The sequence below is a fragment of the Hemibagrus wyckioides genome, linkage group LG21, assembly GCF_019097595.1.
Source record: "Hemibagrus wyckioides isolate EC202008001 linkage group LG21, SWU_Hwy_1.0, whole genome shotgun sequence".
In the NCBI taxonomy this organism is placed as follows: domain Eukaryota; kingdom Metazoa; phylum Chordata; class Actinopteri; order Siluriformes; family Bagridae; genus Hemibagrus; species Hemibagrus wyckioides.
The window spans coordinates 7,842,115-7,869,705 of NC_080730.1; the positions used below are offsets into that span (position 1 = coordinate 7,842,115).

The following is a 27,591-nucleotide window of genomic DNA, read 5'->3' on the forward strand; positions in this document are numbered from 1 at the left end:
TTGAGGGATAGAATTAAAAGGGTCTCAGGAGTAAAGAGGAAACATTGGGGTGGGGGGATAAATCTCAGGGGTAAAGAGGAAACATTGATGGGTGGGGGGGGGTGAATCTCAGGGGTAAAGAGGAAACATTGATGGGGGAAAATAAATAAATCTCAGGGGTGAAGAGGAAACATTGATGGGTGGGGGGATAAATCTCATGGGTAAAGAGGAAACATTGAGGGGGAAAATAAATAAATCTCAGGGGTGAAGAGGAAACATTGAGGGGGAAAAGAAATAAATCTCAGGGGTGAAGAGGAAACATTGAGGAAAAAGCACTTGGAGGAAAGAGGAAACATTGAGGAAAAAGCACTTGGAGGAAAGAGGAAACATTGAGGAAAAAGCGCTTGGAGGAAAGAGGAAACATTGAGGAAAAAGCACTTGGAGGAAAGAGGAAACATTGAGGAAAAAGCACTTGGAGTAAAGAGGAAACATTGAGGAAAAAGCGCTTGGAGGAAAGAGGAAACATTGAGGAAAAAGCGCTTGGAGGAAAGAGGAAACATTGAGGAAAAAGCGCTTGGAATAAAGAGGAAACATTGAGGGAAAAAAAGCTCATGAATAAAAAGAGAATGTTGAGAAGAAATAAAAGTAGCTCAGGAGTAAAGTGGAAACATTGAGGGGGAAAACAAATAGAACTCAGGGGTAAAGAGGAAACATTGAGGGAAAGGAAATATCTCTCAGGAGTAAAGAGGAAACATTGAGGGAACAGAAACAGAATTAAGAAGAAAACATTAAGAAAAAAATCCTCACCGGTCCTCACCCATCCCACTCTCACCCCTGGTTCCCTTAATCATATCAGCCTTTCAGGGACAAGCGCATGCAGCATGGCGCCCTGTAACGATGTCATAATTTTTCTGTTTATAGTAAAGGTTAATGTTATGAAACGTAGTGTGTGATTGCATAGCCCGTAGTGTGTGATTGCGTGAGTGAATGAGAGGGCGTGTGCCCTGCGATGGGTTGGCACTCCGTCCTTGATGCCCGATGATTTTAATATTTTAAATGTGTTACACATTCGTTATTGTAATAAATGTTCTGTATTAGTAAAATAGAACACCATACTAATTTATATACTATGCATTTCAAACTTGAATCTCACTGGAGTACATGGATGGGATGTAAATGAGGACACTGGGAGAAGGAACACACATATGCACACAGCTATCCCACTCTGTCATCTCAACTGCTGTCATCTCTTTTAATTAGCCTCTCTTTTTGCTTAATGCCGCCCCTGGAGCTTTGGCGCAGAGGCTAGATTTAATTATGGAGGCCCGCTCATACCCAGACTCTCACAGAAAGAGACTAAACTCAAATCAGGCTTGTGGGGTTTCAGTGCCCCATTTCTATGTGGCTACATTTGATGAACAGATGTTAATGGTGCATGTCAGTGTGGTTTAACAGCTTTAGTTGGTTTGCTGAATATATATATATATGATCAGTCATGACGTTATGACCACCTGCCTGATATTGTGTTGGTCCCCCTTTTGCTGCCAAAACAGCCCTGACCCTTTGAGGCATGGACTCCACTAGATCCCTGAAGGTGTGCTGTGGTATCTGGCACCAAGGAATTAGCAGCAGATCCTTTAAGTTCCTAAGTTGCGAGGTGGGGAATTTGATGGCCAATCAACACCTCAAACATGTTCTGCTCATCAAACCATTCCTGAACCATTTTTCCCTCTATATGGCACAGCGTATTATCCTGCTGAAAGAGGGAATACCGTTTCCATAAAAGGGTGTACATGGTCTGCAACAATGCTTAGGTAGGCAGGTTTTTGTTATGGAAAAAAAATAAGCCAAGATAAATCAGAATTTTTCACCCTTAATGTGAAATTACAAAATATTATTACAATTAAAATTACACAATTAAAAATTACAGTAACTTGTTTGCACAAATGTATATAATATTGAATGTGGTTGTGTTCAGAATAAACCAGTCTCATGTTCAAATCAATGATTCTCAAAGGTTCTGATTAACTCCAAATATCAGCTGATCAGCTGTTTCTATAGGATATTCTCCTCATCTTCTTGGCTTCATCCGACTGCTGAAGCCATGGTCCATAAAGAGCTTAAAGGCACACATGCTATCTCAATTTTTGAATATTTTCAAAGCATTAAATGCACCATGGAACACTGTAAAGGCCATCATCACCAAATTGAGATAATGGAGCAGCATGTTTCTCCAGAATTTATAGAAGAACAAGACAAAATCTTACCAGGGAGGCTGCCAAGAGGGCTACAGTAACATTAAAAGAGCTGCAGGAATATCTGACAAGTACTGATTACTCTCTGCATGTGACAGCAACCTCTCATTCTTCACCTGTCTGGGCTGTCGGGGTAGGGCAACCAGACGGAAGACCTTTCTCACAAAAAACACCCAAGCTTAATAAATCACCCCAAACCATGTGGCAAAATGTGTTATGAACTGATGAGATCAATTCCAAGATTTAATAATTCCATAATTACAAAAGTTATATCCATCATCTATACCCGCTTATTCCTAATGAGGGTCATGGGGGTCTGCTGGAGCCTATCCCAGCACAGATAGGGGTACACCCTGGACAGGTCACCAGTCCATCACAGGGCCACACACACAATTTAGAATTACCAATCAACCTGATGTACATGTTTTTGGACTGTGGGATGAAACCGGAGTACCCCGAGTAAACCCATGCAGGCACAGGGAGAACATGCAAACTCCACACAGACTCAGACAACATGCAAACTCCACACACAGAAAGGCCCCTGTCCTTTGGAACCCGGGACTCGAACCCAGGACCTTCTTGCTGTGAGGCGACAGTGCTAACCACTAAGCCACCGTGCTGCCCCTACAAGAGGTATATTTGGTGCAAAAAAAAGGCCATGACAAAAAAACAGCATGCAGCAGTGCAGCATGGCAGCTTCTCTTCAGCCAGTACTGGGGCTTTTATCAAGGTGGAGGGAATCCTGAATATTTGCAAATATCAGCTGATGTTACTGCACAACCTACTAGTAAGCTGGAGATGAAATGGAACCAAAAAAAATGAATAATGCAATAAAATCAAGAGCAGCTCCAACAAAGTATTAGTTTAGGGATGTGCACACTGTTAACTTTTATTGTTGTAATTTTTATTATAATTGTTATTGTTGTCCCTTAAAAAGTTTGTTTGATTTTCATTTTAATACTTTATCTTTTTGTTTTAATTTCAAATTGAGGGTGGAAAAAATTCTGACTTGACTGATCTTGATCACAAAAACCTGCCATTTTTACACGACTTTTTATATTCCTCATAGCTTTAATAATGTACCAATTGCTTGCACTGTGGTGCAGTGTTAGTTGTTGCCTCACAGCTCCAGACTTCCTGTTTTGATCTTAAGCTTCATCTGTATGGAATTTATAAAAACAGTAGAAAAATGGCTCTTGGGTTTCAGCTAACTGTGTTAACAAGTGTAACCACCTTGTGGCAAGACTGCAAGAACTTCAGCACTGTACTGACCGGGCAGTGAACTGGGTCCTGACCACACCAGAGGCAAAAAAGCCTCCAACTTCAGAGCATACAGCTTTCTAGTGGAGGGAGCCCTAGCATTCAACAGAGTCTCCACTACCTCCGATGAGAGCCTGCCTCTAGGAACTGGTTCCCCTCAGATGCCAAACCCAGAGCTTCCACATCTAGGGGTGGGGGTGAAAGATTGCCCCCTGTGTCTGACAAAGGAGATCTTTTCTGACAGGAATCTCCCAAGGAGCACTGTCTAGGAAGGAGACAAAGTCCACGAACCGAACTCAAGCGGGCCAGCGAGAAGCCACTAGAAGAAGGTGGACTCGATCATGGCGCACTCTAGCTAGGACTTCTGGGAGCAGAGCTACTGGGGGAAAGGTGTACAGGCATAGCCTTGATCACGTCTGTACCAGAGCATACAGGCCCAGAGGGGCTAGGTGAGAAAGGGAATACCACAGCGGACAGTGAGTCTACTCCTTGGAGGCGAACTTCCACACAGCCGGAACATGGTCAGGATGGGGGGAGGGAGATGGGCTTTTCCACCAGAAGTAGAGATGCTGCTGGGCTTTCTTGCTGATGGAGCTGGTGTTGAGTGACCAGGTGAAGTTCTCTGCCAGATCCGTCGATGAACAGTGGATTATGGCCACTCTGTACTCCCATAAAGTTAACAACCATCTCTTTAGACTTGTCGACATTCAGGGACAGGTTGTTGGCTTTACACCAGGCTGTTAGTTGTTGCACTTCCTCTCTGTACGCTGACTCGTTGTTCTTGCTGATGAGACCCACCACAGTCATGTCATTGGCGAACTTGATGATGTGGTTCAAGCTGTCTATTGCTATGCAGAAGTGAGTCAGCAGAGTGAACAGCAGTGGGCTGAGCACACAGCCCTGAGGTGCTCCGGTGTTCAGTCTGGTTGTGCTGGAGATGCTGTTCATGATCCAGACTGGCCGAGGTCTCCCAGTCAGGAAGTGCTGGATCCAGTTGCAGAAGGAGGTGTTCAGGCCCAGCAGGCTAAGCTTCTTAATTAGGTCCAGAGGGATGATTGTACTGAATGCTGAACTGAAATCTATGAACAGCATTCGTACGTATGTGTCCTTATTGTCCAGGTGGGTCCTTAAGGGCCAGATGGAGGGTTGTGGTGATGGCATTGTCCATGGAGCGGTTAGGATGATACACAAACTGCAAGGGGTCCAGTGAGGGTGGTAGCTGGTCTTGAAGTGATATCCTCCATGATAAAAATGGTCCACAGATGCACACACCTCTTAAAATTCTTGCCTGCCATAATATCTTGTTTTTCCTTTTTCTCCTAGTCTTTTAAATATCATCATTTTCCCTAGTCTAGACAGACAGGACAAACAATCGACACACATACACAGAGCGCTTCCTGAAGACAAATAAGCTGGATTAATGTGAGGTACATGCCCTTATATGGACTTAATGGTGTATATTTCCTTCGTCACGTGTCCTATCTGAGCCTTTAAATTAGCGTGTGAGACAACAGAGCTTCAGACACAACTTCCTCAGTGAAGAGTTACCATAGCGCCAGTCATAACGCAGCGTTGAGTTCTCTCGAAAGGGAACTGTGATGTGTAGTGACAGATGTATATTTTTCTCCTCAAACAACGATCCATATAGTCATTGTTTTAGATTTAAAAAACAAACATCTCTGTGGTGATTGCTGTAAAGTAAATACTTCTATATGCAGCATAATTGTTTTAAAGCAAAGACATCTGATGCTGTGCACAACCATATTGAATTGACATCACATTGTAAACTATGATGGAAGTCATAGTTGAGAAGACTAGCCCCAAGTTTTTCAAGAATTTCAAGCTTTTTTCTGGCTTTTCCTGGTGGAGGTGAGGAATGGTGATTTTGAATGAAATGCAGCACATGACACCAGCCAACACAAGCAAGCTAATAGATCGTGAAATTAATGAGAAGTCAAGAAAGTTAAAATAAATCAAAACATTTTCTGTGTTTGGGAATTTGTAACCGATGTGCAGGCAAAAGTTTGAAAAAACGGATAAACCTTTAATTTTCCCTAAATATACTGGATTAAAAGAAATTTTGGCTGTTGATTATAGAGCTGGACTTCAAGTTTGCGAGAAAATTTCCTTTAACGAGAAAATACGTTTCCTGTATTGGTTGTGCTTTCTTCTGCTCTGAACTTCTTCATAATGTTTTTTATCTTGGGAGGCGTATATCTATACTGCACACATTCGTCCTACAAATGTCCAACAGATCTGGCTGAGAGCCTCATAGATGTAGCCATGCGTCATGGATGCTTACTTGTCTTTGATTTAGCTGTGTCAGGTGATTTTTTTTTCTTATGTCCTGCATTGATTAACAGGAAAAGTTAACATTATAGCACCTCTGCCTCCAAGTCCATCAGTTGTTGTTGTTTTTTTTTTTTATTTAACAGAAATGTAAGCATTCATGCATGTGATGATGCTGCTTCTTCCAGGGTGTGATTCATGCTGCTGATTCTTCACAGCGACAATATGTGGGTCAGCTCTCAGCAAGTATGAGACGCATTCAGGGGTGCAGAAATGGGAAACTTGTATTAGAAAGTGTGCATCATGGACCCCAGTGAGACTTTAATGAAGAATCGGAGTCCAGGAGGGAAGTTTTCTTTGATGTTACCAGCAGAAATGATTTGGTGGGGGTTAAAAAAAGTATAGTTTAATATACCGGCCTTCACCTCATGAGAATTTAATCACGTTCTCATTAATTTATCTCAGGATGAAAAGTGTGAAAATGTGTCTTGACTTGGAATAAGGCACTAACTTTAAGTGGCTTTAAGAGTGCTTCATTGAAAAGGTTCTGATTCGAGGGTTAGCTTGAATTTCCTTATCTACAACATAGTCAAAAAATTTGACATGCCTTTTAAAGCCAATATGCTAATCTCCTTATGAATATAAGCTCCAAAGAGTTACGTAGGGATGTCTGCTCTCACATCAAAACCAAGTTTCTTTAGGCAGACAAGCTTAGCATAAGCTGTGTGAAGCTTGGATTTTATGACCGGTGATCGAAAATTATTAGGTTTCCAAGATTTATATGGTTTCTGAGTGACAGGAAATGCAACCTGCTTCCTAATGTCGTCTGTTTTTTACTTGAAAGTTCGTCAGGGATATGCGCAGATTAGTCTCGCTTAAATTTCCTACTAGGATGGAGGACTGCAGATGTCAGTAAACGACTTAATGCACAGACCCCAGCACACACACACACACTCGCACACACACAAAAGCTTGGGATGTTTTAAAGCTTCTTATATTTTCCTCTTACTGAGAGAGAGGCTAAAAGTGACAGCAAATGCCTGTCATACTGTTTAGCATGCCAAAGCATAGCATTCCAAGTTCCACTCTTTGTTAAAGTCAATAGGACTATACCAGAGTGCTGTTGAATTCTTGATTCTGATTGGTCAGAAAGTGTTGATTCATTTTCCATAACTGCAGCTCGGACAGTAGTGCTGGCTGTAATACGAATCTATTACAGGTTTATATTAATACGTTCTTATTTCTATAGCAACACATTATAGAAGGTCACTCCACTTAAACTAGGGCTTATAAAAAGCAGAATTTTCATTGGTATATTGAAGATCTGTTTAAGGAAAGTTATTTGTTCTTACCTAGATGACTAGGTAGAGCCAGAAGTGTACTGGAAAAAAGGGTTAACCCAATTTAATACAACAAAAAAAAAAAAGCAGCAGTCCCTAGCAGGTCCAATCATATACGTTATATTATACACTATATTTATGTCCCTTAAGCTAAAGGTAATTAAACTTTCCATTTACTCTTAGAAAATACCAAATCCTCATTTAAATATCATTTTCTTCTCATAATTTGTACTCTGTGTGGTCTTAGCAATTCTTCTAACCATAGCAAAACGGCAGGAGGCAATTTGCACGACACGGAGACCAGTAACCTTGACATGTTCTGTGTAGGAATTTTAAAACCCTGGGAGCCTTTCTCATTTCAACCAACGTTAGTTAGCTCTCATTTTCTGTCAAGGTAAACAAGGTAATCAGTATAACGTTATAGCTGGAAATAAACGCCGTGTATTGAGCCTTTAAGCCAAGGCTTGGAAAGAATTTCTCTGGCTAACCTGCAATGATGAATCCAGAATTGATCCTGGGTGTGAAAAGCCCTTTATAATCACCAATGTGATTATATGCTAATGCTCTGTGGTTGCCAGGATTCTTAATGGAAATGATTATTGTTTATGAGCCATATGGTTTGAAGTGTACAGTAGTATAAGCTGTCATGCACATACGAGCTTGTCTTATGCAACATACGTTGTTTAGAAGACTGTTGGATCAGATGCTAAAGCACAGAGCCTCGAACATAAGCATACTTGACAGACCACACACACCCACACACACACACAAATTTATTCATCCTCCCTCTAGCAGGAAGGACACCATTAACCCGATCCAAATGAGCTTCCTCGTTGTTTTGCCAGAGTATTCCTTTTTTTTTTCCCACACCAGCGTTTCAGAACGGAGATTATGATTCAAATACGGCTTTAGCTGGCCCCCGGGACGCCGACCGAAGGATTTTAAGCATTGTGGGGATTACCAGGGGGAATATTAATGAACCCAAACAATATGACTGACTTTTTAGGTACTCTGGCGTGTGCTCTAAATGCAGCGAACCCTATTAGTGAGATAATATTCAATTTTGTTGTGCGCAACATTTTAATGGGTCATCTGAGCTAGTCGCTGTTTTTATTTATTTATTTCGCTGTTGTCAAATTTCGAAAACACATTACGCAAGAATGAATTACTGAGCATGACATTTAGAAGACAGCTAACTGCCGTCTCTGACATGCTATCAAATATTTGGTGGCATTGAATTTGTCGTGCTGGTGAATATTAAAATGTCATCTGAACATTATTCACATACGAGTAATGTGGCATTTTAGTCGGCTGTAAGAATAACTGAGTAGTGCTTTAAGCGTTGATGAATAACAGCACTGTATGTTTTACTGTATTTGTGTGTGTGTGTGTGTGTGTTTGTAGTGAAGGTCCAGAAAAGTGACCACCCACATTCCTGGGACCCGTGTGTCAACTACTGCCATTCTCAGCACCCTGCTCACTGTAAGACTCCCACATGGCTGTCCACCTCGAGCAATACATCCAGCACTCAGGACTACTGCAAATGTAAATAAGTGCGAAAGATTTAAGTACTGCAAATAAAACACACAGTGACCATCATCATTACATGTTGATGGTCATTCATTAGGGATGTATCATATGTGCATCCCACGTTACTCATTTTGTAGTATAAATAGTGTGAGTATTGGGTCCTCATTGAAACAAAGACATGCACTTAACACTCGCATTGTTTGTTACGTAGCTAAAGAGGGGCGGAGCTACCAGGCATCCATGCTGGATGTGAATAAAATTTTATCTTACAAATGTTTTAGAAATTAACCCACATTATTTTTTAAAACTCTTTCCACCGTATTCTCATGTGCCACAAACTGGGAAACAGCTTATATTTCCAGAAACCTTTACTGTCCCATTTGAGACAATAAATCCCTTGTAAAATGTATACACTAGACAGTAGATTGCGTAGTGTGTAGTAGGTCATTTGAGACACGGCTACGATGGTCCGGGTCTGATCGCGCGAAGATAATCTGAAGATCGTGAACACTTTTTCTAGAACATTTTAGAGGTTTTATATTTACATTTATGCTTGTAGAATGTAAACCAAATGCGTTGCTTACACAATAGTAGCTATAAACATTTATAGCTTGACATTCTTGAAAATAAGACTAACAGACTTTCCTGTCAGAAATACAAACTCCAACTCTAACTCTAAGAAACGCTTCACCATATCAACAGCACTATCTGTTCTATGTTCGTTTTTTGCTTTGTTTAGCTTCTCTGTTTGTTAGCTTTCATTATAAGTCCTGTGTTTGTTGTTATTATAGAAAAAAATATAATGTTTGAGTGAGGGCATTAATATACACCTTTTGATGCTGTAAAACCTTCCGACCAATCAGATTCAAGAATTTAACGGTGCTGTGGTAAAATTCTAAGCATCGCATTTTGAGAGGGAATGGAACAGACATGAATTTCAGCAATGATCTACCGCAGGCTGAAACGAGCCATTATCTCTCTCTCTCTTTCTCTCAGTAGCTGTAGTCTGCACTAATTTCTCCCCCGCCTCCACCACTACATCAGGCATGACGAGTCAATCATCCAGCACTTTGCCCCGCACTCCACATCCCATGAGCCCCCGCAACTCCATGCTCAAGAGGAGACAGAGAAAAAAAGAACACAAGAGCTCGTGTAAGTGTCTTAGTCTGTGTATGTGTGTGTGAGTGTGAGAGAGAAAGTGTGTGTGGGTGTGTGTGAGAGAGAGAGAGAGAGAGAGAGAGTGTGTGTGTCTAAATGAGATAGCAAATGAAGAGTTATGAGTTTGTGTGCTAGGGCTTGAGCATGTCAGGTTGAACTTTCCAATCTCAGCCTCATATCGGCGGAACAGAAGTCATATTGAGTTTCCGGATTCATCATTCATTTATTTTCATTTGATACAACATTATAATCCTGTACGTGTTTGTGCAGCTTTGACATTTGCCCTTCCCTCTGCATTGATTTCTGACTAGATACAAAGCTTGCTGCTTCAGAAAATAATCTCAGTGCAACTATAATAGAAAACATTGCTATAATGTTTAGTTGGCAGGTGGAAATAGCGTTAATAATCTCACCTTGTTCATCTGTAATGGTTACTTCAACAGTCCAAGTCAAATAAATACATTAAAAAAAAAAAGAATAATAAATGTAATACAAGAAACAAAAATGTTTAACTTGTAATATTTTATCTAATTATTTATAGATATATTTTATATTTATTGTATTGCATTTAGTTCATTTATTTTTTGGAGTAGTTATCAACCCAGAAATCAGTCATACTTCTAACTGCGTAATTTTCTTGCTTTTATTTTTTATTTATTTATTTTTTAGCAGTCTCTCTAGCTTCAAGTTCAGTGGGTCCTGGAGGTCAGATAGTTCATACAGAGTCCATCGAGGTCACTCTTACAGGAGATCCGCTGAGCGGCTTCGGGGTTCAGCTACAGGGGGGGATTTTTGCCACCGAGACGCTCTCCACGCCGCCTGTGATCCGATTTATAGAGCCTGACAGCTCAGCTGAAAAGTAAGTGCCTTCACACACACAGTAACTCGGCGCTGAGGGGAAGCGACACTGTTCAGCTTAGCGAGTCTACCAGATTACTATGAAACTGATGGTTATGAAGTTATTCAGTAATATTCCCATTACTGTCAGAGTAGTGTTTGAGATTGTTTAATATAAATCCATTTCAGACCACAGCTTATTAGTTACTCAAGAGCTGACTCAAAAGCTGACTTATTAGTTACTCAAGAGCTGATGGTTGCTGTTGTAGAAAGGACATTATCAACATTTACATTATTTACTCTCCAGTGTCATCCAAATGAGGATGAGGTTCCCTTCTGAGCCTGGTTCCTCTCAAGGTTTCTTCCTCATATCATCTCCAGGAGTTTTTCCTTGCCACCGTCGCCTCAGGCTTCCTCATTAGAGATAAATATTCGGGATAAATAGTAACTTAACTTTAAACTTTATCATTTTTTTTCCTACATTTCTATCCTTCTGTGAAGCTGCTTTAAGACAATGTCATTGTTAAAAGCGCTATACAAATAAATTGAATTGAATTGCATCAGCCAGAACATTAAAACCACTGACAGGTGAGCATCATCTTGTTACAGTAACACTTGTCAAGAGGTGGGAAATATTAGGCAGCAATTAAACATTTCTTGAAGTTGATGTGCTGAAAGCAGGAAAAATGGGCAAGTATAAGGATCTGAGCAACTTTGAGAAAAAATTGTGATCCTAGACGACAGAGCAGCTCCAAAACAGCAGGTCTTGTGGGGTGTTCCTTGTATGCAGTGGTTAGTACCTACCAAATATTTTCCAAAGAATGCCAACTGGTGAACCTGCCCCAAGGTCATGGACGCTTAAAACTCGTGTGAAAAGAGCGAAGGCTAAACGGTCTGGTCCGATCCTACAGAACTGTGGTACAAATTGCTGATAAAGTTATTCAGTTGGCTCAATACACAAAAAATCAGAGCTGATTTGGCGGAACATGGAGGACTGACACAATTTAAGGCAGCTTGTTTTAATATTATGGCTTGATCAGTGTATGCACAAGCCAAAAAAAACAATGGTGTGTGCTGTTATAGGAAAATGGCCAGCGAATGTTTTGGTGTGTTGTGGCCTAACATGAAGCTGAGTAACGACCCTGAAGTTGATTATTTTCCTTTAACAACAAATGGTTTATTCCTCTCCAGCAATTTACCTGACACCATGAATTTTATTCATCACCATCGCTGATGCTATGATGTGACCGTCACAAAAGAGCCAAAGGAAATGGCAGAGGCACGCTTGACTTTCGAGCAACGCAAAATCATTTGGAAGTGGTATTGTAAATTTGAATTAACACCCCACGATCTTATATCTGTGGGGAACACTAAAGGATATGGTGTACTGCAGAAAACCACCTACACTGGCTGCACTTGAAGAAATTGAAGTATCATGCAGAGCAATCCCTGTGGACACTCAAGTCAATGTTGTTTATACAGTAAAAAGTGCTAATGGTCGCCACTTTCAGCACCTAATGTGATTGCATAATTCAGTTTGACTTACCCTTTGATGTTTATATAAATTTAGTAATAAAACTTTTATGCATATATTTTTCATGGTGAAGTGTGTATACATTTTTTGGGACCCTCTGTATAATATGTAGGAAATAAGTTTCTGTTATCAGTCACATAACATCTCCTAACTCTGTTTTTTTCCCCCTCTCTTAAAATTAATAAGTCAAAAAAACTTGTTTGTCATGTAATCAGAAGAAAACCTACTGACCAGTACAAAGCTCTGATATCAGAGTCTCCTGCTATAACTGTTAAAAAACAGTATTGGGTCAAATAGCAACATGCTTTTTAATCTCACTGTTATTATGTTTTATATTACGCCAGGATTCTGTACAGCTTCCATTATACATTCATTATAAGTTCAATTCAGTGTTATTTGTATATCTCTTTTAACAATGGACAAGATCACAAAGCAGCTTTATAGAAATATATATAAATTCAGGACGTAATTTTTAAATGTAAATGTATCCCTAATGAGCATCCAGTGACCGTTTAAGATGATGCACTATACTGGCAAAAGTTTTGGGACACTCCTCCAAATCATTGAATTCAGGGGTTGGGCTCGACCCCTTAGTTCCAGTGAAAGGAACTCTTAATGGTTCAGCATATCAAGACATTTTGGACAATTTCATGCTCCCAACAGTTGACCTACCCTTTGCAGGTATAACAGCTTCAGCTCTTCTGGGAAGGCTTTCCACAAGGTTTAGGAGTGTGCTTATGAGAATATTTGACCATTCCACTAAAAGCGCTTTTGTGAGGTCAGGCACTGATGTTGGATGAGAAGGTCTGGCTCGCAGTCTCCGCTCTAATTCATCCCAAAGGTTGAGGTCAGGTCCCTTTGCAGGCCAGTCAAGTTCCTCCACACCAAACTCACTCATCCATGTCTTTATGGACCTTGCTTTGTGCACTGGTGCGAAGTCATGTTGGAACAGGAAGGGGTCATCCCCAAACTGTGTCCCAAAACATTTGGCAATATAGTGTATTTGGAAGAAACCTTGAGAGGAACCAGACTCCAAAAGAAGCCTCATCTGGGTGACACTGAATAGTGCAATTATAATTAATTTCTTTTCTCTAACTGGTCAAAAAGTGCAATTTTTGTAACCAGGAATCAGCTGTTCAATGATGGAGACTTGAGTGCCAACCTGCAGTCTGTAATTTGCTGGAACTACTGTAGGAGTCATACAACATTAACCAGTCAGTGCATATGACTGTGGTAGAAAAGCAATTAAGAGTATTCTCAATGAATAGTGTTAAGAATATGAGTGTGACATCTCTATTTAAGAGGATTAATTGCTCGTGTCATAGAGCTTGTCTTGATCCTACGTGATTGCAAGTCAAACAAAAGGATGACTTAAATGAATTTATTTCATGCTCTAAGATGGAAAAACAACTGATATTATAAAGCAACAGCGTATCTGCTCTTTGTCTTTATGATGTTTAAAGAGACATTTAGAGGAGTAATTCTCCTACAAGTCGATTTTAGCTTTCTTATGTTAGTCCATTTTCCTGCCTTTGATCAGACCACAGAGAGGATACAAGGATATTGGTTTATCTTCAAAAGAAGACTCTGATAATAATAATCCTCCTCCAGATTTAAGACCACACACACACACACACACCACACACACACACACACACACACACATGTAACCTCTCTGACTCACTCTCTCTCTTATCTTTCTCCTAGGCATGGCACTCATACAAAAACACTCATACACACATACCCAGTTATGAGACGAGACTCGCTGACCTATTTATTAGGAACACCCAAACTCATGCTCACCCATGTAATTATACAATCAGCCAATCATGTGGAAGAAGCGCAATGCGTATAATCATGTAGAAACTACCATGTTGGATGACAGGAGTGGAACTGGATGTCATTTTCTCTTGTGGTTGCAGATCTGCTTCACGGTTCAATTTGTTGTGGGTACTGAGATGCTTTTCTGCTAATCACAGTTGTACCATGCGGTTAATTGTGTAACCTTGGTTGTCAACTCCAGCGACTTTATGTTTTGGTAAAGACTAAAGGCTGTTGTGGGTAAAGAACTCAAGCTCAAACCAGCCAATCTGGCAACAACAACCACTCCCCAGTCATGTTATTAAAATAATTTTATCCATTTCTCTCGTTTTTCCATTTCTCCCATTTGAGGTGAACATAACTGAAGCTCTTAACCTTGATCTTCCTGACTTTGCGCACTCACACATAGCTGCTTTGGAAGAAATATATATAATTTACTAAAAAAGTGGACAGTGAGAGTATCTCACACAAGGCTGGTTCAATATCCACCTACTGCTCAAAAGAGACCAGCACAGTGTAGGCTATGTTCTATTATCAATTCATCTCCGGCTCTGCAGTGGTCTGGTCTCATCTCATCTCATCTTCTTGTTGACCCTTCACATCCTGAAGGATGATTCATGCCCATTTATATTCTGTGAAATGAAATGAAAATTATTCAGCATGAGGGCTCGACGATGATGACAGCAGTCTGTGTAGTTCATAGGGAAAGACGTTGGCACATATCAGGCTGGCTGTGAGTTGATTTTAAATCAGAATCTGGGTCAAAGCTCAGGAGGGATGAAGACGAAGCAGAATTTCACCTCTTATCAGGGGCGATTTGAAGTTGGCGCTTGAACTTTGAAAATGTTCAGGAGACTAGAGTTTGTGTTTAGACATGTTTACGCAGCGTGGTGCACCACTTCTCATCAGCTCTTCAGACTGACAGCAGGCCAATGTTTTGAATCCCAGGGCAATTGACTATGAATGGTTCTCATTCAGTTTGTATTTCCTCCCTGATTATTGTCAGTGATGTGAAATGTCATGAGGCATTTCTGAGAAAATGTCACGCTGTGGCGTTGACTCGTCAGTATTCAGTCATCTTATAATTAGGAATTTATTCACTTTCCTTTTCCAAATAGATGCTGACTGCATTTCTTCGATGATTTGAACTGGCGGATCGAGGAATTCCAATAAGGACACTAATCCATTTCAGTGTCGGTTATCGATTTTTAGGTCAGATTTTTTTTTTTCTTCAGTTTCCTATCTATTTTAATTTGCTGATTCTTATTCAGGGTCTCTAAAAGTTCTTCTAAGATAAGTCCTCTAAGAAAATAAAACTTTTTAAAGAAAATAACAAGCATTTGACATATTTAAAACTTTTTAAACTATAATGACCGAGTTGGTTAGCACAGAAAGCAATTTTGTCATGTTTCAGGGTATTAATGAATATAAGTAAATAAATAAATAAATCTAACACCATCCTGGGTAATCATGCCGCATAAGCTGGACAGCTTTGCTGCTGCTAATTCGCTCGCTTTTTTAAGCTTAATTTACACCAGAATTACTTGAATAAATGTTTCACATTGTGATTCTTTTCACATTAGATTGGACTTGAACCCCCCTGAAATATTTAGAAGTTTCCAGTTCTTATTCATGGATGGTTGCAGTACAGCTGATTATTTATACCGTTTTCTACACACTGATCAGCCATAATAATCAAAAACTATTGACTTGAAGTGAATAATGTTGATTATCATGTTACGGTGGCATCTGTCAAGGTTTGGGATATGTTAGGCAGCAAGTGAACATTCAGATGAAGTTAAAGTTGATGTGTTAGAAGCAGGAAAAGTGTAAGGATCTGAGTGACATTGAGACGACTGGGTCGGAGCTTCTCAGAAACAGCAGGTCTTGTGTGGTGTTCCTGGCATGCAGTAGTTAGTACTTACCAGCAGTGGTCCAAGGAAGGACAACCGGTCAAGCAGCGACAGGGTCATGGCTCCCAAAGCTTATTGATGCACATGGCCAAAAGCTAACCCGTCCAGTGCGATCCTACTGAAGCACAAAGTTAATGTTGACCCCTGTCCTACACTGGGCATGTGAGTATCAGAACTGGACTATGGGGCAATAGAAGAAGGTGGCTCGGTCACTTATAATATAATAATGGACAGTGATTTTAATGTTGAACATTGTATACAGTGATATTATTAAAATGTATATTTTATATTTATTTACCCTATAAATGGCTTAGTTACATAATTGCCACCCACCCCCCAGTGAGAGCATGGAATATGGGTATTGTGCATCCCTATTGGACTAATTGGACTAATTATACCATTAATAGTACAGTACATACTCAGAAACTAGCTTTTATCTGCTAGGTTGCTCTGCTCTGACTCGTAGTTTAATGAAAGCTGCAGTACATATGTGGAAAAGACTTTGCAACTGATAATCGTAAAGCTTACATAAGCTTTGCACAAGTTTAGGACAACCCAGTTATTGCTGAAAGGGAGAAGTACTCGAACATGCATAGTCAAATCATTGCACCCAAAAGACCTATATTAGCCTGATTACAAAGCAATTACAAATTTAGGGTCTCTGAGGCAGAAGTCTACTTCTTTTCCAGACTGATCCAAGCTCCTTAGATGTCCCTTAGCAAATGTGTTTACGTCTGATTAAACCCAACAAGTGAAATAGGGTAAAAATACATACATTTCATTCCCTTTCCGCTATAAGCTGGCTGACCTACCTTTCAATTCCCTGGAAAAAAATTATTCTGGAAAACAAAGGGCAGACTTTTTACATAACTGCATGTTCAACTAAAAAATTGGTATGGTTTATGTTTAGGTTAAATATAAATGTGTACATATACAACATAATATAACTTAATTTAGTGTAGTACAATGACATTATATCAACATACAAAAGCCATTCATTATTATATTAAATGTTTTAATTAATTAATTAATTAATTAATTAATTAATTGCTTCAGTGTTCATAAACGAATTTGCTTATGGAAAAACAATATGACTGCCAAATTTTAAGGACTAAAGTTACAACAAGAAATAAGTTTCAGTTTAGTTATCAGCATCATACGCATTCACCAGAGTCACTTGCACCATTTAAACACGAGCCTCAGCATCGTCTCTACACTCGACGGCTATTTTTTCTTTTTTCTTTTTTTGAGGTCATTAAACAACAATTTCAATTCTTTGAATTCCACGCTTGTCTGTACAGTGTGCAAGCCCTCTTCTGTGATTTGATGATGATATAATATGATGATGCAGAAGAATTATGATGCTGTCATTACTGAATTGATTAGGCTAAAGCTCCCATTATTATGGCTATCCAGAATTCATGAGGACATAAAACTTATTGACTTATGAGACATTTTCAATTAGAATAAATAATTGAATCATTTTATTGCCGTAAGTCTGATATAAAGTTAGTCAGGACACTGTTGATTTCCAGTGTGAGATGTTTTTACCTCTGTGGGATAACCTGGTTAAACACAGAATTTTAGTGGTTGAATGTAACATATTCAATTTATAGATGCTTATAAAAAAGCACTTGCAGCATCTCAGAGAGCAGAAATGGGTTTGATATCACCGTTTACTTTGAAGATACACTATATTGCCAAAAGTATTCGCTCACCTGCCTTGACTCGCATATGAACTTAAGTGACATCCCATTCCTAATCCATAGGGTTCAATATGACGTCGGTCCACCCTTTACAGCTATAACAGCTTCAACTCTTCTGGGAAGGCTGTCCACAAGGTTTAGGAGTGTGTTTATGGGAATTTTTGACCATTCTTCCAGAAGCGCATTTGTGAGGTCACACACTGATGTTGGACGAGAAGGTCTGGCTCTCAGTCTCCGCTCTAATTCATCCCAAAGGTGTTCTATCGGGTTGAGGTCAGGACTCTGTGCAGGCCAGTCAAGTTCATCCACACCAGACTCTGTCATCTATGTCTTTATGGACCTTGCTTTGGTCACTGGTGCACAGTCATGTTGGAAGAGGAAGGGGCCAGCTCCAAACTGTTCCCACAAAGTTGGGAGCATGGAATTGTCCAAAATGTCTTGGTATGCTGAAGCATTCAGAGTTCCTTTCACTGGAACTAAGGGGCCAAGCCCAGCTCCTGAAAAACAACCACACACCATAATCCCCCCTCCACCAAACTTTACACTTGGCACAATGCAGTCAGACAAGTACCGTTCTCCTGGCAACCGCCAAACCCAGACTCGTCCATCAGATTGCCAGATGGAGAAGCGCGATTCATCACTCCAGAGAACGCGTCTCCACTGCTGTAGAGTCCAGTGGCGGCGTGCTTTACACCACTGCATCCGACGCTTTGCATTGCACTTGGTGATGTATGGCTTGGATGCAGCTGCTCGGCCATGGAAACCCATTCCATGAAGCTCTCTGCGCACTGTTCTTGAGCTAATCTGAAGGCCACATGAAGTTTGGAGGTCTGTAGCGATTGACTCTGCAGAAAGTTGGCGACCTCTTTGCACTATGCGCCTCAGCATCCGCTGACCCCGCTCCGTCAGTTTACGTGGCCTACCACTTCGTGGCTGAGTTGCTGTCGTTCCCAAACACTTCCACGTTCTTATAATACAGCTGACAGTTGACTGTGGAATATTTAGGAGCGAGGAAATTTCACGACTGGATTTGTTGCACAGGTGGCATCCTATCACAGTTCCACGCTGGAATTCACTGAGCTCCTGAGAGCGACCCATTCTTTCACAAATGTTTGTAAAAACAGTCTGCATGCCTAGGTGCTTGATTTTATACACCTGTGTCCATGGAAGTGATTGGAACACCTGATTCTGATTATTTGGATGGGTGAGCGAATACTTTTGGCAATATAGTGTATAAACATTTGTATGAAAAAAAATGCCTTGGGTTTTTTTATTTATTAATTTAATTTAATTTAATTTAATTTAATTTAATTTAATTTAATTTAATTTAATTTAATTTAATTTAATTTAATTTAATTTAATTTTTCTTTTCTACTTTTTCTTTTTTGGAAAATATTGCCCCTAGTAGGCTTAATTATGAAAGACTACAAATTCTTAAAGCCCTTGTGTCTGACCTCATAACCTTCACAGTGGACTTTGACCTGAGAATGAAATTCCAGATGAACATGGAAACCCTAATAACAGGCAGAAATTTTATTTATTTATTTATTTATTTATTTACTTATTTAGTTATTTTAGTAATTTTCCAGAATTTCAGTTGTACCAACATCTGGCAGGTTTTCCCGTGCCATCTCACGAATGTAGGGAAAAATAACTATAGTTTAAACCTTGTGTTTTTCCTGAGTTCTCTAAAGACTTGTGAGATCTGAACCTGCAGACGAACCTACAGAGAACTGTTGTTACAGTACAGATGGAAAAGGGTAAGCAGAAACAGAAGTGGGCTAATTAAATGCAGGTCTGACGAGGAGCGTATACAGTTCTGTGCTGGGTTTTGTCAGTGCTTGTACCTTCACATACTCCATAAGAGTCAGATGCAGCCTGATGAACTGTGTGTACGTGGCCCTGTTACTCCACAGCCTATAACTCATTTTACACTGTTTGGCCTTTGGTCAGTCCTTCTCTGGTAGATCTCCTTATTAGGTACTTCATGTGATCTGTCTGTGGAGTGAAAATTTCCAAACAGTATTTTGAATTAGTAGCCTTGTACCCTCATCAATCAGTGCTTATATATACAGAATAAGACACTTTGTGCTTTCTAGCAAGTGTGTTTAACTGCACTACAGCTTCACCCTTGTAAACTGGTAGCTGAAAGTTCTTAAAAGTTCTTGAAAGTCTGAGCTGATGGGAGGGAAGTGGCCGAAAGAAAAATTGGTATAGAACCTTTTCTGAACCTGTTTGAATTTGGTTTGTTGAACCCAGGTGAAGTCCTGGGAACATTAGCCTCCCTAGCTTAACAATCCGGGAGCTAATCAGGGTGTGTCCGGAGTCTACCCTGGGAACACTGTGCTCAAGATGGGAATGTGAAAGCTCAGGATTGAATCCTTGATGCTGTGCAGCAATGCTGCCCACTACACTACCACGATGCAGCCATTATCTTTGATGACTACTTCTGATTTTGCTGTTTTGTAGCTAACTGATGCTAGTTTTAGGCAGAACGATATAAACATGTAGGTGTAGTCATTTACATATAACTATTCAGCAAAGTCTTTCTGCTAGGGCAGTCAGATTGGTGATCTGTTTTAGGGTCTTTTTTTGGCAACAACATGTAGATGATATGATGAGTCATTTAATGGAGTCTCTGATGGAGATTAATGATGGTGTACGCATAACACATGAGTCAGGCTTGAAAATGGAGCATGAGAGATGATGGCAGTACGTCCTCATAGCAGTGGGTAAAATCATCCATTTATTACTTGTGTGCAATCCCAGATGTAGTGGCTATGTAAGATTTATTTATTTATTTATATTTTTTCTTAATGTTCGGAACCTGATCAGAAATCAGAGCAAAACTCACTCGTTTCCATTTCATTACAGTTCGACGGCAGATTCTCATTTAAATTTAGATCACAGCAAAACACTGCTATGTTTGATTAGCGCAGCTCATTATTATTCTGCGAAAGAGCTCACATTTTTACCGCCACACATCAATCAAGTCCTCAAGTGGCACTTTTTTTTTTCTGTTCTGCAAATTATTTCATCATATGTTCATATCAAAGGTTGTGAAAGGTTGTGTCTGTCTGTGTGAAAAAAAAAAATAACCAAAAGCTATACAAAGGTTGCATTAGATGTAAGAGTTCAATTCTCGCTGGAATCTGCCTAGATGTTAGATTAGATATTTTCTTTATTCTGGTGACTATAAATATATGGTTGCCGTAGTTTTAATGATGCCGGCTTGATTGGCAGGTGTGGGCTGCTCCAGGTTGGCGACCGTCTCTTGTCAATCAATGGTATTCCCACAGAGGATGGAACGATGGAGGAGGCAAATCAGCTGCTCCGAGATGCTGCTCTGACTAATAAGGTCACCCTGGAGATTGAGTTTGATGTAGCAGGTTTGCATAAAGCTGATAGATTATACAATAATGCAAATTATTTGTATAAACTATATGGCCAAAAGTATGTGGACCATCACACCCATATGTGTGTGCGCTATTATATCCAGTAGATTTAGGAGCATGGCTGTGGGATTTTTTGATCATTTAGCAACAAGAGCTTTAGTGAGGCCATGCATTCATGTCAGGAGGAGGTCTAGGGTGCAGTTTGTTCATCTCAAAGCTGTTCAGTGGGGTTGAGGTCAGGGCTATGTGCAGAAGTTCTTCTAGACAATTCTGTGCTTCTACCTTTCAGACAGATTAAGGTCCACATAGGTTTGACCATAAAGTGTACTGTACTGTTTGTGTGTATTAATTTTTTTATATGGGATTCCAGTCACCAGCAAATATTTTTTGCTATTTAATAGAGTCGGTGGTGCCCAGTAGCGGCACCTTTCATGTCAAGCTGCCAAAGAAGAGAGGAGTCGAGCTCGGGATCATAATCAGTGGTAAGAGCCAACTTCATTCATCTCCTGGCTTCATTTGAAAGAAATAATTCTGTAAAAGAAAAGTTTTTACCAAGCAGCATTAGTATTTGCACTAGAGCTACGTAGCTACTCTTACACAAAATCTTTTCAGTAAATACACTCTTAAATATTAATGTGCTTGCTTCGAATTGTGTCGCTGAGCTACATAATCATCTCCTTTTCTTTATACTGTATTTCGTTTACAAACCTTTCTGTATTTTACATTTTAAAGACGTGTGAAAGATGTGATGCAAAATCTTACATGGGAACCACTAACTAACCCTGTTAGTGTTTATAAGGAAGGTTTGTAAGGACTTTTTTAGGTATTAAACCATGTTGGTGTGTGTTTGTAATGATTTTTTTTATTATGAAACTCTCCAAACCTTGTGTTTGATTTCTGTTATTGTCATTGCCTACATTATAGCAGCTATATACTGTCTTCCCCTCACTCGTTTTAATTTTTCTCATCTCCCTCACCAACCTCTAATTTACTTGGAGCTGAGACAACGTCAAAGCCAAGAGTTTATAGAAAATGAATGAACATTTTCTGACCAGTCAGGTTTGAGAGTTTCACAGTGCTGTGTTCTCTGTGGGGTTAGTGGATCATTTAATTCACATCTTCCTCTGTATCCTAACTTGTTAACTTGATTCTGCCATCTCTCCTCCATTTGATTAATCCCCCATTGGCAACCTTGCTTCTCAGTTCCTTCTGTCTAGCTTCTTCTAAAAGCTTCTTTTCTGGCACATTTTATGCAAAGCCATATCCCAGGCACACCAATATTCCAGTTAAATGTCATCCGCTGAGAACTTTGGCTCTTTTATATTCTCGTTAAAGCTGATCCAAACTATGTGGCAGCATCAGCAAATCCTGTCCATCTTGAAGCAGAACTCTTCTCAAATCCACATCTGTCAGCTTTGATCAGTTATCCCTTTTCATTCCTCACACACCTAAATGTGATCCAGCCTTCACTTTTTGCTGAGGTTCCATTGTTCATCTAACATTTCCTGACAGTGGTCCATGACATGTCAGCAGGGGGGGTCTTAGCATAACATCTTAGCAAGCAAAATTTACACTAAACCTATAGTGTATATGGCTGAAATTATGTGGATACCTTACCATTCCACTTATATATGGTTCTTCTCTAAACTGCTGACACAAATTTGGAAGCACACAATAGTATAGAATGCCTTCATACCCTGTAGCAGCACAGTTTACCTTCACTGGAACCACGAGATGGTTCGAACAGGCAGGGGCCTTTCTGTGTGGAGTTTGCATGTTCTCCCAGTGCCTGCGTGGGTTTACTCCGGGTACTCCGGTTTCCTCCCACAGTCCAAAAACATGTACATTAGATTGATTGGTAATTCTAAATTGCCCATAGGAGTGAGTGTGTGGTTGTTCATCTATATGTGGCCCTGCGATGGACTGGTGACCTGTCCAGGGTGTACCCTTGCCTTTCGCCCTATGTGCGCTGGGATAGGCTCCAGCAGATCCCCGTGACCCTAATTAGGAATAAAGCGGGTATAGACAATGGATGGATGGATGGAACCACGAGACCCAAACCTGCTCCAGCATGACAATGCACATGTGCACAAAGACAGCTCCATGTAGACATGGTTTGCCAAGTTAAGTGTCCTCCACAGAACCCTGACTAAACCCTCTGGGATGAACTGGAAAGCTGACACCAAATGTCTATCCATTTTATTAAAGCTTGGGAAAAGTGTTAAATACAAAATATTTGCATTTTTAATACATCCAATTAAATGTGTAGAACAATGTTCCTTTACTATCTATTAATAGGTCATGCTAAGTCCAAGTTCAAGGTATTTATGTGTTTTCGAGATATGAAGGCTTGTATTAAACCTGTTCAATACCACCCTATTGCTTTGCTCCGTCCAATGGTTTCCTGTAGCTGCCTGCATCAGATTTAAAACACAGATGCTTGCCTACAGAGCCAGAAACGAGATCAGCACCCACTTACCTTAAAGCACGTACCCCCCACACTGCACCATGTTCTCTCTGATCCTCCAGCACTGTTTGACTGATCCCACAATCTCTCAGGATACACGGAAGGCATGCATCAAGACTCTTCCTCTGTTCTGGTACCTAAGTGGTGGAATGAACTTCCCCTAGACCAGCTTATTCACTGGCTGCCTTCAAACGACGTCTAAGTGCTAGTTTCTTTCTGAAGTACTTAAACTAGCACTTAAAAACACAATTATCTGGGTGATTTTCTTGCTATGTTACTTTCCAACAGAGTGTTTAGAGTGTTTGGATTCTTAGTCCGTCATCGTTTTAAGCACTACTGATGTATTTTTTGATAGAGATTTTAAAGTGCTTCTGTAAGTGGCTCTGGATAAGAGCGTCTGCCAAATGTTGTACATGTAAATGTAAAAGTAATTCAAGTGATTAGTCAAGCAGAGTAATAACCAGAACTAAATATAATAGCATTAATAATGGTGTTCTTGGTATAATTAAATGCTTCACAGAGCTATCTTTGAGAACCAGAGCCTGAGGAAATGCCCTCAGGTTGAGTTCCAGTCTTGGCCATCAGGGGGCACCCTTGCTCTCTCTCTTTTTTTTTCTCTCTCACTGGGATCTGTCCCCAATTCAAAGCATTTTTATTACTTCTGGTTTTAATAATAATGCAGAATTGATTCAGGCCAACTGATTTCTAGGAATGTTCACACCATTTCCATTCAACTGCTGTATCGTTTCAGGTTTTTCTCTTTTCTGTGTTCCTACTTGGTATGTGTGTGCTTGCCAGTGTATGTGTCGGCGTTGTATATGTTAATCTGCATTGTCTGTATTTCCAACAGCCAGTAAAAAGCCCGGCGAGCCTCTGATCATATCCGACATAAAGAAAGGAAGCATGGCTCACAGGTACAGCCCAGATTTCTCAGTTCTAAAGGAAGCCATTCAAAGATACTTCATCTAAACATGTGGCTCTTAGCAAGACAGAGCAGTCCTCAGAAGCCCATTTTTGCCTCCTGTAGTGTTAGAACAGGTGACACTTCTCCCGGAACATTCTCCTCGGACACTGAAATGGGCTTAAAAGTATTGTATAGTTGACGGAAGCATTATTTGAGTGATAGTAATTTCTCTCTGTGTCTTAATCTATTGGTTTTGAATAAAAAAATAAAAAAGTGTGATGCAATATATGGTAGTGTTCATTGGCAGTGTATGACTTTTTTATTATTATTATTATTGGATTAATGTTAATCAAAACCAAATCAAATTTATTAATAAAGGCATTGTTCACAAGTTTTTCTCTGTTTCTGCTGTAGAACAGGGACATTGGAGCCCGGAGACAAGCTGCTGGCTATAGATAACATTCGACTGGAGAGCTGTTCCATGGAAGATGCAATGCAGATCCTTCAACAGAGCGAAGACCTGGTCAAGCTCAAGATCCGCAAGGATGAAGACAACTCTGGTCAGTATAGATGTGTGAGCATGTCTGTGGGTTTCAGCTGGGTTTAATCCTGAAGCCTGAACTGCTGTTATAGAAGAGTAATCAACATCTGTAATTGGATTTAAACCTGAAGTGTTTTACATTAGAGTGTAGAAAATCCTGTAGGGGGAAAAAGCAAGTATTTATGAATCAATGATCAGATTTGATAGATAGATAGATAGATAGATAGATAGATAGATAGATAGATAGATAGATAGATAGATAGATAGATAGATAGATAGATAGATAGATAGATAGATAGATGGATGGATGGATGGATGGATGGATGGATTGAGAGATAGATAGATAGATAGATAGATAGATAGATAGATAGATAGATAGATAGATAGATAGATAGATAGATAGATGGATGGATGGATGGATGGATGGATAGATCAAATCCACATGGCAAACATGGAAAAAATACTATACTATTAATAAATGAATTAGTAATGTTTTTTTTATTTTTAGATTAGATTAGATTCAACTTAATTGTCATCGCATGTGGGTACAAGGCAATGAAATGCAGTTAGCATCTAACCAAAAGTGCAAAGCATTAGTGAATTATAAACATACTGTATGTGCACATCTCTTATATATGTGTACAATGCTGGTCCTGTAATATAAACTTAAATTAGTCTCAGTGACCTTTAATGTGATCTGGTGCTTGTCAGTTCTGAGATCAAGATTGGATTTATTACAAGAAACAGCACCTTTTTGGTCAGAAAAAGAGTATCTGATGTGTATCTGCAGTGTATATGTCCCAGCAGCACTAATGCATCTACTGTCAAGCTGTGTATATCTAACTGAGACATGACTGCCCCCTGGTGTCCACGTGCCGCACGAAATCGCACGATCCTTTTCCCTTTGATGCGCGTTCTCAGTGGCCACATCTGTCAGTGTAGAAGCTACAGATGTGGCCATTGAAAAAGTGTGTCAGTGCCAGCACTGTGTGTAAATTCTGGGTCTGACAGATTCACAGCGCTCAGCTACAAGTTCATATTTTTTTTGTGTCATTTCTAATAATTTGTAGTTTCTGACAATTTATTGGTTCCATTTTCCAAAAATAAGCCCAAGCAGCTGAATTTAAAACCATCACCCTAAAGAGAGGATTGTTTCTAAAGAGAGAAGGAAATGTAAAGAGAGGAAGAAATGTTTCTGTTTCTTAGCTTGATGCTAGTCATAATGAGACCTACTCAACAAAACACCTGAAACAAACAAACCAACCAAAAAGAACAGTGCACCTTCTACTCATATCTGTATTTACATTCATTTAGAACACATCTGTGAAAGAAATCATATCATCAGTCATATCGCTCTCCACATTACTACGTCTGTTTTGACGTTGATTGCGTCTTATTTTGACAGATATCTCTGAGAACGTTTGGCCTGTTCTTCTGAACACGGCTCAGTCTGAGACCATGTGTGTTGGCGTAGCTTTGCTTAAAATAATCTACACCACAGGATATTAAAAAAAATATAAAACCCGACATGTGTTGTCCATATTGAAGCCTGGGCACACATGCAATATTAAACCCTACCACCTGGTGTTGACACAGACTACAGAATAAAGATAAATTAACTCTATTCAGTTCAGTTTATTGTATAGTGGTTTAAACAGAGGGTATTGACACAAAGCAGCTTTACAGGAAAAGTATCATTCCAGGATGTAATCCTTACCATTTCTTATTTCTGAACTATATCTGGGAAGAACTAGATTTGTATTTTGAAAGGATTTTTATTTTAGACATCCTGATTGTTTTATTCATGTGACTAGACTTTAAGCGCTGTATTTTCTTGCACATTCTTGTTTGTTTAGAAAGTTCCCAGTATCTGGATTTCATTACTCCCTTTTGAAATGTCTTTTGCTGACTTGAATTTATTGTGACATGATTCGTAAATCTAAATGTTGAATGTGTTATTTGGCAGTTATATGCAAAGCCACAAAAAAAAACAGGAAGTAGATTTGTCGTTTTTCTTTCACTGGAACATTTTCACACAAATTTTTAGATTATATACAGGACTACAGTTCCAGTGGTTTTGAAGAAGTACAATGCTTCTTGTGTAGTAAATGAGTTATTTAGATACGATTTATTCACTGACAGTTCAGGAGAAGGGACAAAAAAACTTTACTACATACTAGTAAGTGATGTTTTATTATTAAACCGTAATGGACAACCTCTATAGTGTTAGAGCAGAGGAGTACAGCGTCTGCTTTTATTAGCACTCGGACAACGCACAGAGATTGGCTCGGGTCACACTGTATCATTTCTCCGCAGATGAGCAGGAGACATTAGGCTCCATTATCTACACAGTGGAGCTGAAGCGATATGGTGGACCCCTGGGCATCACCATCTCAGGCACAGAGGAGCCCTTTGACCCCATCGTCATCTCAGGCCTCACCAAGAGAGGTCTAGCTGAAAGGTGAGTCCAGGGACATAATAATTCTCTAGAATGAGCCATAAAGTTAAAGACCCTTGAGTTCGATTACCTTACTTTTGCCACACTGTTCTGCAATTGCCAAAAGATAGCGAGGTGCATAAATTCTCAAGATGAGTTTTACTGCTGTCATGTTATAGCCTCTGTAAAATAATCACACGTCAGGTTAGTGAACTTCATAAGTCA

The 27,591-nt window shown here is 39.8% G+C and overlaps 1 protein-coding gene across 12 annotated transcripts in view; it reads left to right on the forward strand.

Moving 5' to 3' along the window:
* grip2b (glutamate receptor interacting protein 2b) overlaps positions 1 to 27,591 on the forward strand; it is a 194,445-nt gene that overhangs the window by 149,931 nt on the left and 16,923 nt on the right. For 8 of the 12 annotated variants that reach the window (XM_058373057.1, XM_058373059.1, XM_058373051.1 and 5 more), the window contains exons 10-17: positions 8,528 to 8,668; positions 9,650 to 9,805; positions 10,481 to 10,670; positions 20,866 to 21,011; positions 21,419 to 21,499; positions 24,335 to 24,398; positions 24,803 to 24,948; positions 27,246 to 27,390. In XM_058373057.1, coding sequence (XP_058229040.1) covers positions 8,528 to 8,668; positions 9,650 to 9,805; positions 10,481 to 10,670; positions 20,866 to 21,011; positions 21,419 to 21,499; positions 24,335 to 24,398; positions 24,803 to 24,948; positions 27,246 to 27,390 — 1,069 coding nt within the window. The remainder of the gene's footprint in view (positions 1 to 8,527; positions 8,669 to 9,649; positions 9,806 to 10,480; positions 10,671 to 20,865; positions 21,012 to 21,418; positions 21,500 to 24,334; positions 24,399 to 24,802; positions 24,949 to 27,245; positions 27,391 to 27,591) is intronic. The other 4 variants (XM_058373052.1, XM_058373055.1, XM_058373056.1 and 1 more) reach the window with 3 other exon arrangements.